Source organism: Leguminivora glycinivorella, chromosome 15 (genome assembly GCF_023078275.1).
Source record: "Leguminivora glycinivorella isolate SPB_JAAS2020 chromosome 15, LegGlyc_1.1, whole genome shotgun sequence".
In the NCBI taxonomy this organism is placed as follows: Eukaryota; Metazoa; Arthropoda; class Insecta; order Lepidoptera; family Tortricidae; genus Leguminivora; species Leguminivora glycinivorella.
The window spans coordinates 1,618,668-1,635,013 of NC_062985.1; the positions used below are offsets into that span (position 1 = coordinate 1,618,668).

General features: G+C 37.7%; 3 protein-coding genes across 4 annotated transcripts in view; 2 read left to right on the top strand and 1 right to left on the bottom strand.

Annotated features, from left to right (window-relative positions):
• Positions 1–12,310, top strand: part of LOC125233771 (tropomyosin-1) — a 33,167-nt gene extending 20,857 nt beyond the window's left edge. Inside the window, exons 2-9 of one of the 2 annotated variants that reach the window (XM_048139865.1) lie at positions 2,472–2,583; positions 2,792–2,842; positions 3,613–3,767; positions 4,368–4,472; positions 5,559–5,676; positions 6,722–6,823; positions 7,729–7,906; positions 12,017–12,310. In XM_048139865.1, the coding sequence (XP_047995822.1) occupies positions 2,472–2,583; positions 2,792–2,842; positions 3,613–3,767; positions 4,368–4,472; positions 5,559–5,676; positions 6,722–6,823; positions 7,729–7,906; positions 12,017–12,099 (904 nt within the window). In that variant the 3' untranslated portion in view covers positions 12,100–12,310. Of the gene's footprint in view, positions 1–2,471; positions 2,635–2,791; positions 2,843–3,612; positions 3,768–4,367; positions 4,473–5,558; positions 5,677–6,721; positions 6,824–7,728; positions 7,907–12,016 lie in introns of both variants that reach the window. The other variant, XM_048139866.1, reaches the window with a different exon arrangement.
• LOC125233768 (beta-ureidopropionase-like) overlaps positions 1–16,346 on the bottom strand; it is a 494,359-nt gene that overhangs the window by 130,898 nt on the left and 347,115 nt on the right. The window lies entirely within an intron of this gene.
• Positions 12,633–16,346, top strand: part of LOC125233761 (synaptotagmin-4) — a 59,032-nt gene continuing 55,318 nt past the window's right edge. The window contains exon 1 of the mRNA XM_048139839.1: positions 12,633–12,915. Coding sequence (XP_047995796.1) covers positions 12,690–12,915 — 226 coding nt within the window. The 5' untranslated portion in view covers positions 12,633–12,689. The remainder of the gene's footprint in view (positions 12,916–16,346) is intronic.

A 16,346-nucleotide genomic window follows, 5' to 3' on the forward strand; every position in this document is an offset into this window, starting at 1 on the left:
AGTCTGCGAAACTGAAACAAAATGAAATTAGTTCGCTGAAGAAAAAACAAGGTCGCAAAATTATGTAATGTACGTCCCATGGCGCATACTAATGTTATGTTATGTACATAAGATAATGTATTGTAAGGGTTTTTGAAGATCAACATTAGAAAATTCTATTACTTACCTGCATGTTATACATTCTAATATAACAGTAAGCAAAGGTTGGGATGGATATAGACTGGTTTTGAACTTGATTGTGCGTGGTTCCTTCTTATACTTATTCTTAGAAAAATTCTAAAAGCGGTGCGTAGATTTTTTTTATATTGACGTGTTGTAATATCCTAAATATACTTTCTAGGACACAATATTATTACTAATTACATTGCATTCAACATCTGCTAGAATCTTGAACTCTTTCATATTTAATAAGTCTATTGGTAACAACAACCAACATTGGTAATTCGTTGTAGGTAGTACTTGTAGTTATGTTATATAATTTTAGACTTAGTGATTTAGATTTAGTTCTTGTGTAATTCTAGGTTAGATAATAGTATTAGTTGGAGCTCGCTGCATTATATGAGAGAATTTTATGTACTCCGTAATTAGACTTACCTAATACCTGTTTGAATGTTTGTTATGTAATTTACAATATATTCACAGTACTATGTGGATGTACTTTTATAATAAAAATAAAATAAAACAACCCTAACAACTGTATAAAATCCTACTACCTATATGTGGTGGTTAAAATAGTCTTATTGAAATCGTATCTCTCAAATCAACAAATAATAAATACGACAAATTAACTGTGAAAATTTATGACCGGAATTGGCAAAGAAAACTAATTAGCTACGGATAGGAAAGTATTTATCAGTCATACATATTAGTTTGGACATTGCAAACTAATTAGATATCTATCGTGCCAAACTTTTGAAGTATTTAGTGACATTATGACATACAGCCTTGAAGACCGATAATTAAATTTTATGTGCGCAAATAAATAATTATGTTTTGAAGACCACTAAAGGATATTGAGGAATGTTATTAAAGCGTATTAATATATTATGATTAGGGCCCGTAACTTTCATGCCGATGACATCAGTTTGACGTCACGCTGCATACTTAGGTGATTCAAATAATTTTATTGTAATAATTAATCATTATTAATCAATTACATCATGTACAAATTACTACAAAAGTAAGCTATTCATACGTGGAATAATTAATACCTACTTGATACGTGAAACGAAAAGGAAACAATTTGTTTTGTTTTTATAATTTATTGAAATATGGTAATAAAACTATTTATTTATTTATTTATTTTCGGAACACCAACAGCTATAAATAACATTATGCTAATTTAAATAATAACACAAAGCCAATTACAGGTATTCACAGATAGAATTTGAATGGACAATATATAAAATGTACGCGCAAATTCGCACATAGCTATTGTGAAGTATGACATTAAAGAAAGGAAAAAAAAACTATGGCACAAATCTCGAAATATGCTACTCAAGGCTTAACTAAAACTAACAAAACTACTACTACTTACAACAATTTTCCACAAAGCACCCGGGCAAATCGAAAACCTGTTATTTGTGCAGACAATCTGATCTTAAATTCCATACAATTAAGTTCCGATTGGGTTAAACAATAGATTGGCTAATTTTCGCTTCACTGAAGGAATGGAGCTATTAAATACATCAACGTCTAGGTTTTTTGATAGAATATTTAGATTACGACTAGCACGACAGAGAAAACTATTTTGTCTGTAATTGGATGAAGTACGCTTGAGTGAGATGGGGGGAACGTGACGTTTAGATCGGGCGGGGGTATTGAATGAGAGTTTGGACAGCAGTTCCGGGCAATCAATATATCCACTGGTAATACTTAGAATGTAGGCAATATCGGCAATCTCTCTCCGTTTAACTAATGGTATAAGATGGTGTTTCCTACATATATTTTGGTAATTAGAGGAGTCGAAGGGATGTTTAAGTTTGAAGCTTAGGTGTTTAAGGAACTTTTTCTGGATTCTTTCGATTCTGTCGATATAAATGGCATAACAAGGATTCCAGATTTAATAAAATGTATATTATAAAAATAAACAAATAATTTAATTTACTTTTCACGTATCAAGTAGGTATTAATTATTTCACGTATGAATAGATTAGTTTTGAAGTCATGATTAAAATGATTGATGAATAATGATTAATTATTAAATAAAACTCTTGAATCATCCTATAAGCAGCGTGACATCAAATTTATGTCATCGGCATGAAAGTTACGGGCCCTGATTATGATAATCCCGCATCGAACTTTACGCGTAACTTACCTACTAAATATTGCATTATCTCGTACGGTATGGTGAGCGGGATAATAAATTTCGGGTAAAAAGCGTCACATTCAACCCTTAGTTAATGATCAACTTAATGTTAAATGTGATACAGAGAATACAAAATCTGACTGTTTTTTTTTCTGTATTTCAGGCCCATTGGCGTATTTTCTGTAGAAAAAGCAAACACACAAAGCCGCCACCATGGCGCGATCAAGAAGAAGATGCAGGCGATGAAGCTGGAGAAGGACAACGCCATGGACAAGGCGGACACCTGCGAGCAGCAGGCCAGGGACGCCAACCTCCGCGCCGAGAAGGTGAGAACCCTTGGACAACTTATATTGTAGACAACACTGGTAGGACAACCCGTTGGACCGCGCGCTTATGTGTGAGCATCAAGCCAGGGTCTCAATCTCAGTGGTGATAATGTAAGGATCGTTGACGAAGCAGCCAGCGAATAAAGCCATGGACAAGGCGGACACCTGCGAGCAGCAGGCCAGGGACGCCAACCTCCGCGCCGAGAAGGTGAGAATCCTTGGACAACTTATATTACAATATGACAAAGCTGGTAGGACAACCCGTTGGACCGCGCGCTTATGTGAGAGCATCAAGCCAGGGTCTCAATCTCAGAGGTGATAAGATCGTTGACGAAGCAGGCATTGAAGGTGAAGAATAACGGCATGGACAAGGCGGACACCTGCGAGCAGCAAGCCAGGGACGCCAACATCCGCGCCGAAAAGGTAAGACTCATACAAAACATTATAGCGGTGATGAAGCTGGTAGGATAACACGCTGGACCGAGCACTCACCAAGATTTATAAGGTTCTTTGGACAACATACTCATACAGGTGACGGAGAAGGTATTGAAGAAGATATAGGTGACTGGAGAAGGACACCTGAGAACAGCAGATCATGAACGCTAACCACCGCGCCGAAAAGGTGAGAAAAAACTTTGAAAAGCACTTTGTATCATAATGACCTAGGAGGTATTAGCGGCAATAATTCGATTCATTGAATTCATTGATTATGCTTATGTCAAATCTCAAAACATATACTTTTAAGGTGTGCAGAGAAGAAGCCTTAAGAGGATCCAAAGTAGGTACCTACTACAATAAGTGAGAAATGAAATGCTAGTCATTCATGTCATTAATATGACAGATGGACCATGACAAAAAAGCACCACAGTCTTATGATATAAATTATTTTGACTTGCCTTTATAAAGCTGTCTGCCACCTTGAAACAGATCATTTGTCTTTTCACATCATGTGCGACCTAAAATATGTTCTGTCCGTAGGTGAACGAGGAAGTCCGTGACCTCCAGAAGAAGCTGGTGCAGGTGGAGGAGGCCCTCACCAAGAGCAAGAACGAGCTCGACACCGCCACCAAGACCCTCGAGGAGAAGGAGAAGTCCCTCACCACCACCGAGGCTGAGGTCGCCTCCCTCAACAGGTTTGTACATTCTGTCGTGACTACCGTTGAGCCCTGCCAAACAAAACTTAAATCATGTACGGATATTTCTTGTGACTTTTCATCGCATATATGTTACTCCGATTATATTTTTAAATTTCGTTTTGGATCACGATTGTCGTTTTGGGTCGCCTTACAGACTATCAATTGGTTAGCTATAGTAACAGTTGAAAAATGGTACCGACGACGTCTTAAGCGGCCAGGAATAATCAAGTGGTAGCCCTAGGCAGAGAGTTATTTACTTTGGCCCTGTATCAAAGGCGTTCCAAGGGTTAATGTGCTTTACCAACAATGTGGGAAAACCAATTTGAAACTCTTGTGAGAAACGTGGTAATCACCAACTTGAGCGATAGTCTGACGAAGTCGTATCAAAACCATTAGAAGTTCAACGAGTTAAAAAATATTTTAAGCAACTTACTCGAGTTTTATTCAAGTCGAAGAACGACACCATGTCGACAAGACAAATAGACAATGTTCAACAAGTTAAATCTGAAATTGTCTCTCAGTTAGATTATAATAATTTGATTGCAGAACGAATTTGAAAATGGCCTGATATTTACTAATGTGATGTTTTGAACACAGGAAGGTGCAGCAGATTGAGGAGGACCTGGAGAAGTCCGAGGAGAGGTCCGGCACTGCCCAGCAGAAGCTGCTCGAGGCCCAGCAGTCCGCTGACGAGAACAACCGGTTAGTACCACACACATTGGACGACGTTTGAAGTAAAAGTACAACTCCACATAAATCTGTATAGTAGATATAATTTGACTTTTTCGCATAAGGAAAAGTCATTCATTTAATTGAAATTTTAGAGGATTCCTTTCGTAAAACTAATCAAGCAGACTGAACTTCGTAACGTGTTCCGTTAGACGTATATAAACGGTATAGAACTATTCTCAGAGGTCAATAATGGGGAAAACATATTGTTATGAGATTTGCTCCTGCTATTTGTCCGAGTGGAGCACAGATCAATCCCTATAGACATCCATTACAAGACGACTCGCGGTCACCAGCCTTACTTGTATTTGCCGTGATATAAGCGCGGGCGCTCGCCGTGCCCGATCAGTAACGACCAAGTAACCGACCCGAAGGCAGCTCGTGTTTTTCGCAATAAAAAAATTGAAAAAGGGTATTTTGATGCCTTAAAGATGTCCACCTATAGTGGAATCAACCTGTATGAGCAATAATTGGCTTGAAATAAATGAATTTTATTTATTTATTTTATAGTGTGAAATGGTGTGGAAAGGTAACAAGAAGATCAAATTTAAAAACAGACGGTATTACATTCCACAAATAAGTCATATTTATAATTTATTCAGAGCAGCCAGTGTAAGTTGACCTATGCCGATAGGTCAACTTACACTGGCTATTTACGCGACTCCCTTTTCATCTGGCGCGACTGCCTGCCGTCCTTGAAACGACCAATCGCAGCGCGCTAAACACATTCCCTTCCCGCTCCTCGCGCCCCAAGCACTGGTGATTTGTAGCGCGCACAAAATTTACAATATTGGCACTCTATAGGAGGTTCTCTGTGGAGTAAAGATTCTTTGATTTGATTTTTGAGTAGAGATTTGATTTTTGATGATTCATCGCCAGATTCCCTCTCAGATGGATTGAGTTCCTCCACGAAATCTGGCAATGTTTTCTGGTTGCTACGATTTAAACACTAAACTGAAATACATATCACACACTAAACAAAAAGTGATTAAGTTCACAGGTAAGCAAGGCTCGCTGACTATTTCAAACTCCAGTATTTACGATATTTTATTGTTCCAGTATGTGCAAGGTGTTGGAGAACAGGGCCTCGCAAGACGAGGAGCGCATGGACCAGCTCACCAACCAGCTCAAGGAGGCGCGTCTGCTCGCTGAGGACGCCGACGGCAAGTCCGACGAGGTGCGTTCATAAACTGTCCACATGTAACGTAAAACCAGGGGCGGCTCACGCGCTACAAGTACCTACATGCCGGCGGCTGCGAGTTCGTGGCCCATTCAGTGGTGTCGACGTTCGCGCGGCGCAATAGAATTCAATGTTGGGTGCACGCGTGCGGTCCGTTTGTTAATGTAGGTAAGAATTTAGAATGGCGGCATTTTGTGAACACCTAAGAAGTGAGCCTTCTGTACTTGTACTATTATATATTCTGAAGTGGCCGTGGACTCGATCAATTAAGTGTCCTTTGATTTATTTATCCAATCACACCACAACATTCCAATTTTCACAATATTTAAGCAGAAATCGCATTGATACAAAGGTTGTTTTTTAATAAAGTAAACACTTTTTTCGATTGCCATTGGATTATTTAACGAAACATTTGCGTTCAATTATACGCGTATTAAGATATAGATTCCAATTTAAACCTGAAAGGTTACTTTGTATTCTGACCTAAGTTCCAACATTTTATAACTTCTAGGTAGCGGAAAATCCATAAGTAAAAGTGGCAATAAATGTCCATTAGAATATAATTCACGGACGGCCGTGAAAAGGCATCAAAGGACGCTATTAAGGACCGAAGTCGCTACTTCGGCCTTTTCAGATACAATTTACAGAGTTCATTTATGTATACATGATTATTTGTCGTTCGATTTTAAATATTTTAATAATTTCGGAATGTAGATTACACTCGTAATACATATTAGTATTTACTTTGGTTTGCTGTTTTATGAATCATGTATTTTATCAATTACCAAATGTAATGTATATAAAATTGTAGAAATAAATAAAACTAAAAAAAAATCGATACAAAATTACTACGCAGGTTTGCATAATATGGTGACCTCTTATTAGTAATAAATAACTAAATAAAAAAAAACATGACCGGGTATATGGTGTCAGATATGCCCAAAGGTTGAGAGACTCACAAGTAAAATCCAGACATCTCAGTCGATACTAGTTGCTCGTACTAAGTAAATATTAGTACTAACTTAGTTGTTCCGATGCCCAGGTGTCCCGCAAGCTGGCCTTCGTTGAAGACGAGCTGGAGGTCGCTGAGGACCGTGTCAAGTCCGGAGACTCCAAGATCGGCGAGCTTGAGGAGGAGTTGAAGGTAACCATTACTTTACAGTTAAGAGGATACGGTAGCGAAAATGCTAAAATGGAAAGGAGCCCCCCTTTCAACTTGGGAATTTTAGTTAAATAGTTTTATTAACTAGATTTATCGAAAAAAAATTGTCCATTAAGAAAAACTCAGTCAAAAGATATTTCAAAAAAATCTTACAATATAGGTTCCGCTCTCGACTCTTTCCTCCTTCAAAACGTAATCAATCGGAACGAAATTTGAGAATCTGAATAACAATGAAATAATCTATGTCGGACCGTTTAGCTTTTTTGGTTAATTGTTACATTTGTTACCAATCTTGAGTATCACATCTTTTTTTGCGCCACAATGAAAAAGGCCGTTTTTGGAAATTTTTGATTGGGTCTACAGTCTTTAAAAAGCAGAATATCAAAAAAATCAACGGTCCGACACAGATAAAAATAATAACAATCTGTGTTGAAAAAATAATTTCTCTATCTTCAAAAACCAGGGAGGAAATAGTCGAGAGCGTTTGTATGGAGAATTGACCCCTACCGTATCGTCTTAATGCGTTTTCATATTATCCGATTCGATATCATATGTAGGTTGTCGTATCAAAACCAATTAAAAACATTACTAGTTTTGTATATCTGAATCGGGCTCCTAGTTTAAGACGTCAATTGGGATAAAAAAAAATCTGCTCCATGATAAAATATTTCCGGGTTTAGCACCAAAATGAATACTAAGAAAGTAGACAATACAAAATGTAAAAATACTCTTTATTTCACACCTCAATACAGGAAACCACATAGTAAGTAACAACAACTTAGAAGGGGTAAATCTAGGGACGAATCTTATCGCAAAAGAGTGATCTCTTCCACCATCATGACGCGATCTCTCTGTGCTTACTTACTTACCAAATTGTCCTCACCCAGGTCGTAGGAAACTCCCTGAAATCCCTGGAGGTATCGGAAGAGAAGGCCAACCAGCGTGTGGAAGAGTTCAAGAAGCAGCTGAAGACCCTCACGAGCAAGCTTAAGGAGGCCGAGGCCCGCGCCGAATACGCTGAGAAGACCGTCAAGAAACTGCAGAAGGAGGTCGACAGGCTCGAAGGTACGATATTGTCTATGCTTTTGTTATTGAGTAGTGAAAAAAAAAAACGTCCCATGCCTGCTAAACGGCCGCGTCTCAAAAGAACACAAAGTTTAAATTCAAAAATAATTATGGTTTAAAAGTATTTCGGGATACCTAGTTGGATTTGTGGCTGCATTTCAGGAAAGAAGTAGACGATTTTTGTGGAAATGTGGCCATATTCATCTTCCAAAAGAGCTTTAAAGGAGACTTTTTGTATTCTTTTCCGTATTAAAATTTCGTAATTTGAATGATTCTGAACCCGAACCTCAAAAATCAAAAATTTTGAGATGTGGTCGTTTAGCAGGCAGGGGACGAAAAGTTCTTATAGTTTGAAAAAGGTTCCATTGAAAATTGGTGCCCGAGTCATTATCAAAAAATGTCTGCGGACTAATTGCAGCGACCTTTTACAAAATGTATGAAAAGAGTCGTGGCAATTAGATACTGCGGATATATTTTAAGAGAATGATCTGGTTTTGCTGGACAGAATACACAGCAGCCATACTTTCTAATTTAGTGATGGTCTTAAAAATTAATGACCCTAAAAAAATATACATAGCTTCGGGCGAGTTTCAAGTGATATAGGTATAAATAAATAAATACAGTTTGCGTAAAAAATAGGATTAATACGATTTTTTTTCAATTGTCTTTTGAGCTACATAGATACAGCGCTATAGAGAGGTATAGATACTACATATTAGCTTTTTCAGAAAATACTTTAAGTTATGGAAAATGTTGGTCTAAACTTTTCAGCAAACAAATAATGATAGCTTAAAATTGTTTACTAACGACTTGAATTTTCATCACAAAATTTAATCGAAGCGTGCTCTTCAAACTTAATAAACTGAATCTAACCATTAAGGAGAACTTTATAACTTCTCTACTGAAGCTTTTTAATCAACTTTAAAACGGTAATTCTCAAGTCTAATCCATATTCTATTTGCCGCGACGCTTCTATTTTCAGTGGAATTTGAATTCTGATAGGTTTAAATTGGAACTGAAATTTCACTGAAAACAAATAGTCGCGGTAATTAGAATTCGCCCTTACGTCTTGAGAATGACCGAAACCAAGTTTTTCACTATTACGCATTAAACTATGATCTAAACAAATTTGCTATTGTACTTATAACAGAAGAAGATTTCAATGCACATTTGCCTATTTAATTGACAAAAATAAGCTTCAACAACTAATTAAAATATTTTTTTTTTAATTCACCATTGAAACTAAAGATCACAGCGCTTTCAACCAGCCGATCAGTATATTTAGTTGTTTTTTTTTATTGAAATCGCTTGATAATAGTTTCATTGGTCCATTATTGTCACTGTAACACCATTTTCCAGACTTGTTATTCAACGAGAAGGAGAAATACAAGGCCATTTGCGATGACCTGGACGGCACATTCGCCGAATTGACAGGCTACTAACAGCTTAAAGCTTACTTGAAGACAAACCGTCCAACGCTTTCCGTAGCCTATTGCTTTAAGCCTACCTCCTGATAGCGCTCGCACACTGGCATTTATCATAGATTAAATATAAGAAGATTAAAATCCCATACATTAAAATACGACCACCTAAAGACGTGCAAAAAGTAGATGGCGCTACTAATATGCCTTGTTGCCAACGATTACTTATAGATTGGCGTTAAGTGTCACTTTTGAGCCATAAAGCTATGTCAAAGTGGCATTTTTTAGTGGCGCCATCTACTTTTTGCACATCTTTAGGCGGTCGCATTTTGATCTCTGGGATGGTATAATCTTATATATAGCTTATATATAGCTTGGCCAAAAAGGAGTAGAACTGGAACTGCATTTTTTTATTTATTTTATTTATCATAGCAACACTTAACTGTTCCGTACAAAAGTTGCCATATACAAAACGTGGCGCCCCTATTTCTACTCTATTTCGTCAGGCTGTATACTGTGATGCTGGCTGGATATACTCCTTGAGATTCTCGGAAAATGGCGAGATGAGAAGAGTAAAGATGTAGTGCGAATTTCTCGTCGTTCGTATTTTTACGGAAATTCACGAACGTGTCACGTTATTTCAGTTTCTCCCAGTAGGTACATGTACTGAAGTTGACCGAACTAGCATGACATTAGGCTTAGAATAAATTTAAAAGTGGAAAATGCCTGCCTTGGGCCTCTGGATAAGAGTTCAAATCTCACCCGAGGCAGACATTTTCCACTTTTAAATTTATTCTAGTCCCATCGATTGGAGACGTTTCTGCTAATCAGAAGATTAAAATCTAGCTTACATAACATTCGCATTACATCTGTAGCTAATTTTTACAAAATATACATAATCATACTCGGCGTCTCTCGGGGTTTGTCGATATCTCTAGTTATATCTATAACATTGTGTGACAGGGACAATAAGATAGTATTTATACTTAGTGCTCTATCATGTTGTCCCTGTCACCATGAAACGATATATAACTGCCAGTGTAAGAGCACCATGAGAATTATCCCTTGCTATGTAGGATAGGAGAATGAGCGCAATCTTCTATTTTACTTCTAATGCTTTATTTTCACACTAACTTTTTATTTTTAAATGATTCTCAACACGCAGAATTTCAGAGGTATCTTAAAAATTCTTGATCATTTTTCTTTTCCATTATTTCGATCCTGACTCTCACAAAAAAGACTATTAAACTATTATTATCATTATAACACCATTTTCCAGACTCATTGTGGAAAGAGAAGGAGAAATACAAGGCGATATGCGATGACTTGGACGGCACATTCGCTGAACTCACCGGATACTAACCACCCTAGCTTAGTTTAAGACAAAACCGTCCGACACAAGTTATCCGTAGAGTCCGTTTGTGGGTATTCTCAGACAATATCTCTGAAACTGTAAATAAATGTCTTATATAAAAAAATAAATGACCAAGGCCTCTTAAGTGCCTAAAGCTGGATTCGAACCAGCGTCTTCACTTATATCCACGGATGCCTGAACCACTCGTCCATTCGGTCATGGTGGCGAGGGTCGAAGTTTTCAAGTATATGACACAATTACCAAAGGCTTGTGGCGCTTCCCGTCTCTGAGGTAGAACCGAAATTAGACCTCCTAACTCTCTGAAATTACGTCTAATTGCCAAGACTCTTGAAATCGTGGCAATTAGACTTATAAACATATTTTTTGAGAATACCCCTTGTATGTATGCCCTTCGAGGAGTTTAGACTCCTCGCCTACGCGTGCTGACGTGTAGCTGATGAGAGAATCAGTGCCATTCCCGTTTTAATCTTCTTTCACACTAATACCCTTTCTTTAGAGGATTGATATTTGAGCTAGAACACATTTTTACACAATAAATATATCGAGTGCATTTATTGTTCCTCGGTAAAGGACCAAAACAGTAATTGAAAATGATTGTAGTACTGTTTACATTTTTAAAGGTCTTTGGTATTAACAGTGTAAAAACGTGTTCTTTTAGACTCTTTAAACTGAACATCGAGCAATTTTGTCTGTGTCAAGTAGTTTAGCTTTTAAGCAGAAAATAAAATTACCGTCTTTTAAAACAATTTGTGACAAGGTATTTACTTAATGCTTGGAAAAACTTGCCACAACAGGTTCTAAATGACGATAGTGGCTGTTGCAAAATAGATGCAAAAGCTGTGTTATTGCATGTAACTAAAGTTGAATTTCGAAGCATGTTAGACGCTGACGTTCAGACAATCCTGTATAGATCGCATAGACTTAAGGCCCCGCTGTACGTGTTGTGACTAACATGTCTTACGCTTTGCTGCTACCGGCGGAAAATGCTTCAAGGTACTGGTTGTTCCTAATTTCATTAGACTAGTTAGGGCAAATAGACGGGTTCAATGAACTTTGCTATTCGCCAAAATTAATCTAAAGTAGAATAAAATAGAGTAGCAAATAAAGCCGACGCTTGAGCTGCAATATTAAATTTAATTAGTAACATTTTAATTATAGTAACTTTCTGATTTCATAATTAATATTTCATACTAAATGCTACTTTCAATTCGCTTTTCATTAACTAATTTCACCATCTACTAGATGTTAGAGCACCAACGTAGAGGAGCAGCGATGTTTAAAAAAAAACCTAATAAAAAATTGTCCGTTCCACAGACGAGCTGGGCATCAACAAGGATAGATACAAGTCTCTGGCCGACGAGATGGATTCCACCTTCGCCGAGCTGGCCGGATATTAAAAAAAATAAGCTCCCGCGCACTCCAATACAAATCCTCGCGCCATCTCTTTTTGTCACACTTGTGCGGTGAGAGAGAGACTCGAGCGTTTGTCTATGTTATAATTCATACTGCTGCCTGCAGAAATGATCATCGACTATCGTGATGTAACAATATTTATTTATTATTTTATGTAAATTTATTTACGATTTTCAATAAAATTAATTTATAACATCTGTTGATTTCAATTATTTTATACCTACCTACTTTAATCTATGAAAACTCAATGAATTTGATACTAACCTAACCTACCTGCAGTTTTGTTAAAAAAACTGTCAAACTGGCAAATAATTCTATTTGTCACAACAATTGTCACAAACAAAGATGTTCAAATCAATTAAATAATCAATCCGCCAGTCTCCGACCGCACTCAAAACGAAATAAACAAAATAAAACTCCAGCTGCTGCAACAAAAAGCCCGGAAACCACTAGAAAATAAACTACGAAACCGGAACCACATCTGTCACCTGTCAACCTCACAATTGGCGGCAAATGACGTCTTTCCGCCACAAGATGGCGGCCTTGCGCGCGCAGGCTCGGCCGAGGTCCGCACATGCGCACGTGTCTCCTATCCCAATCGATAGTGCAACTACAGCCACACAACAGCCTGTTGGCCTCGCGAGTTCCACGACGTATTTCGGATCTGAGAGGATTTTTCTGGACTGAACTGAGTGATAAAACCGTCAAGGTGTCTGTGTCCAGCAGTGTTCTGCCGGGAGCTATCACCATGAAGATGCTGGCAGCGCCCGACGGGCCTGCCATCTCGCCCGTCGATCCTTGTGAGTTTAGCTTAAAAGAAAAATAAACTAGTCTATCCTTCTTAGGCTTAATAATCTAACAGAACTGTTTACTGGATGCATTCTTCTAAAAGAAGTTTTCCATGATCATGAAAACAGCTGGGATAAGAGTCATTAAATGATGCGCAATAACATCAGGTTGTAGACAAAATATACAGCTCTTAAGAGCATTGAAGAACATTGTCCCGTGGGACCATATCTCTTATTAGATACGCGTATGAAATATATGGATTGAGGAAAAATGCTGGTCATTTTGTGTTATAGATATTTATTTCATTTAATCCAGCAAAAATAAAATTTAACGTTTTATAAGTAGTTTTTCCACTACCCAAAGGTTGCCTGGAAGAGATCGCTCTTTAGCCGCCTGTTGTTTACCTCTGTAATAAAATCTATTGTAATGTGTGTGTTCCTATGTACATTTCTGAGGTTGTGCAATAAAGTGGATTTGTATTGTATTGTATTGTAGTATTTGGAGGAAATCTTCTTAAAATTTCTCGTAGTAGACCAGGTACTCGTGCTTACGTATGTACGCTAAGCGAATATTCTAGCCGTTATTTTGTCAATCAAAATTTCTTCCACGACCAAACTGAACTGAATAAACCCTGTAGAGTATTTGTACATATTTTAATACCTACATACTGAAGTACTACGTAGTAAGTAGTGTACTGAAGAAGATATCTTAAGGGCTATCCCTCGAGGGCTTGAAGTGGCTAAGCATTGGCAAACCAAAATTTAGTTTTACACGAAGAAGAAGAAGAATACCTACATTATTACATGGAACCTGAACCTAGGACCACGAAGGTGACGCATAAGACGCTCCTTGTTGCTTGGAGGTTAAAGAGGTCTCTAATAAAGTCGTCTATTATTATCTGTCTTTTGGCCCGAACTGAAGGAAATACCGTGTAAATTCATCATATGCTGGAGCTACCGTTCAATTAGGGCGCTTGGTAAGAAGTTATTCTGTTCAGTTAGTAAATAGTTGAAATCTCTGATCTGTGTGCGTGTAGCCGAATGTACAAACGCTCACGAAACGCTCACGATACTATCTCTTTCGTAGCTATCTATCTCTATCGCTCTTGACTATTGGAAAGAGCCAGATTACCGCGAAAGAGCCAGATTACTTTTCTGCAGCGTTTCGATTTCGTTTCGCGTCGCAGAAATGCCATTCGGCTACGAGGCCTGATGTGTGGAGCTGAGTGATATGGTGCGCTGAGGAACTGTACAACCTTGTTCCTCCGTCCCCATTTCACCATAGGACCACCAGACAATCGGCAATGCGGCATCGCTTCATGGTCAGTATTCCAAAAATACGTACTAAGCGTTCCGCTTCAACATTTCTTTTGCGACCCGCCAAGGAGTGGAATGCCCTGCCTGAGTCTGTGTTTCCGCACGAGTACAATCCAGGTCTCTTTAAAGCAAGAGTAAATAGGTATCTCATAGGTAAGCATGCTTCACCGTAGACCGCATCATCACTTACCATCAGGTGTGATCGTGGTCAAACGTCTACCTATCCATACTAAAAAAAAAGCTGATCTATGGGTAATTGAGTGTGTTGTTTGAGAAAAATTGCAGTACTTAATTAGTTTTATTATCGAAGCAAAGTTACCTCCTGCTAGAAAAAGTGTGAACGTATACTTAACCTATCTTAGTTAAAATATCGTAATATTCTCTATTAAATATAGTTAGCAAACCAATCGAGTCTGAAGCGGACAGGCTCATTTACGCAATCACTAACACAAGCAAGACACTGCAGAAACGGAGGTTTCTGTGTTATCAATAATTCAAATAGATTTAGATATCCTAAATATATAATTTAGGACATCTAAAAGATATCATATCACCTAGCCATTGCGGTTCTCGCACTCGCCAATAAAACTACTGACCAGTAGGCCTAGCACATGATAGCCGCGGGAGTATGTCGCCGCGAGATAGATGACACGTCTTTGTCTAATTGTATTAATGACATAAGGACAGGTAGTCTATCTCGCGATTCTCGCGGCGACATACTCCCGCGGCCATCATGTGCTAGGCCTGCTGAATAAGCGAAACGCATCCATTTAGACATCCGAATGATCCATATCAGCGTTCCTAAACTACCTAAGCTAGAATTTACCTGGTAATTACCAAATCAATCTACCGAGTCTGAAGCAGACACATACAAACTGGGTTATCTAACCCATCACTGACATTCCACCATCTCCACTAACCATCACTATTCTATCAATATTATCTTTGATAAGCGGAGACAACACAGGTACTAAATAAATGAAGTCCGAAGGCAAGAATCAATAACAGCTCAATCTTCTTACGCAAAGTTGTGTCGTCAGTAATTATAATGATTTGGTCTCAAAATATAACGATGTAGACATCTTCAACTCACGGTTAGCCGTATTTAGGAGGCAAGTTGTCAAGGTTCTTGGCCATCGTACACCACAACAACATAACTAAAATTGATGATGTTATTATAATTTGTTTGATTTTATTAATTTTAATATAAATTCAAAGTGATAAAAAAAAATTATTTGTAATTTTAGGATAGGTTTTAATACTCATTTATATTTTTTCTTGCTGTGCATACATGTTTTGGACGGCATTCTTATTTTAAACCTGTAACTTATAGCTGCTATAATAATTTATTGAATGTTGTCTGTTTTGTGTGCCTTTTTTTTGTTAGCCTATTTGTGTGTCCCACTGCTGGGCAAAGGCCTCTCCCCTGGCTCTATCTGTGTGCCTTATGAATAATAAAAAAAAGACTACCCCCGCAGAAATGTAAGTCAGTATTTGGGCTTCCCTTCCCTTATTTCTCCAAGAGAAAGCGGCTCGTGACTTTTCTAATTCAATTAGTTTGTTGGTTTGTAGGTTTTGGTTACCAAAAACAAATTCGAAGCATAACTTCAGAACAAACTTTCAAACTTTCTCATCGTCTTCTCTTTCTGTCAAATTCCGTATTATTGACACTTAGGAAATGTTTTTGATGACCAACATGATGATGATGATGATATCCTGTTATCCCTCATCGGAGACATAGGGCATGACCAACATACAATCAAAATTATGTCATTTTAACATATCATAATGGCAAGATCTTTTAATGGCGGCGGTAGTGGGTGCGCAGCAATGTCCACTTATAGTTAGGTAGTATGTAAGTTATATAGTTAAGTGCGTAGAATAAGAAATATACGATATACGAGCGCTGTATCCGCCAACAAACTGTCCTCAGTTTGGCGGAATTGAGTCTTGTGAAATAGTTGTAAGTTTCTTGTTATAAGTTATAAATAAATTAAAAAAATAATACTAAATTTACGCATTATGGTACCTGTACCTAAGAACAAAATTATTTAGATAAAAATTTAAGACACTTTGATTATCGTCTATTTGTGGAAGTCGATAATCTCTCTAACACATAATACATA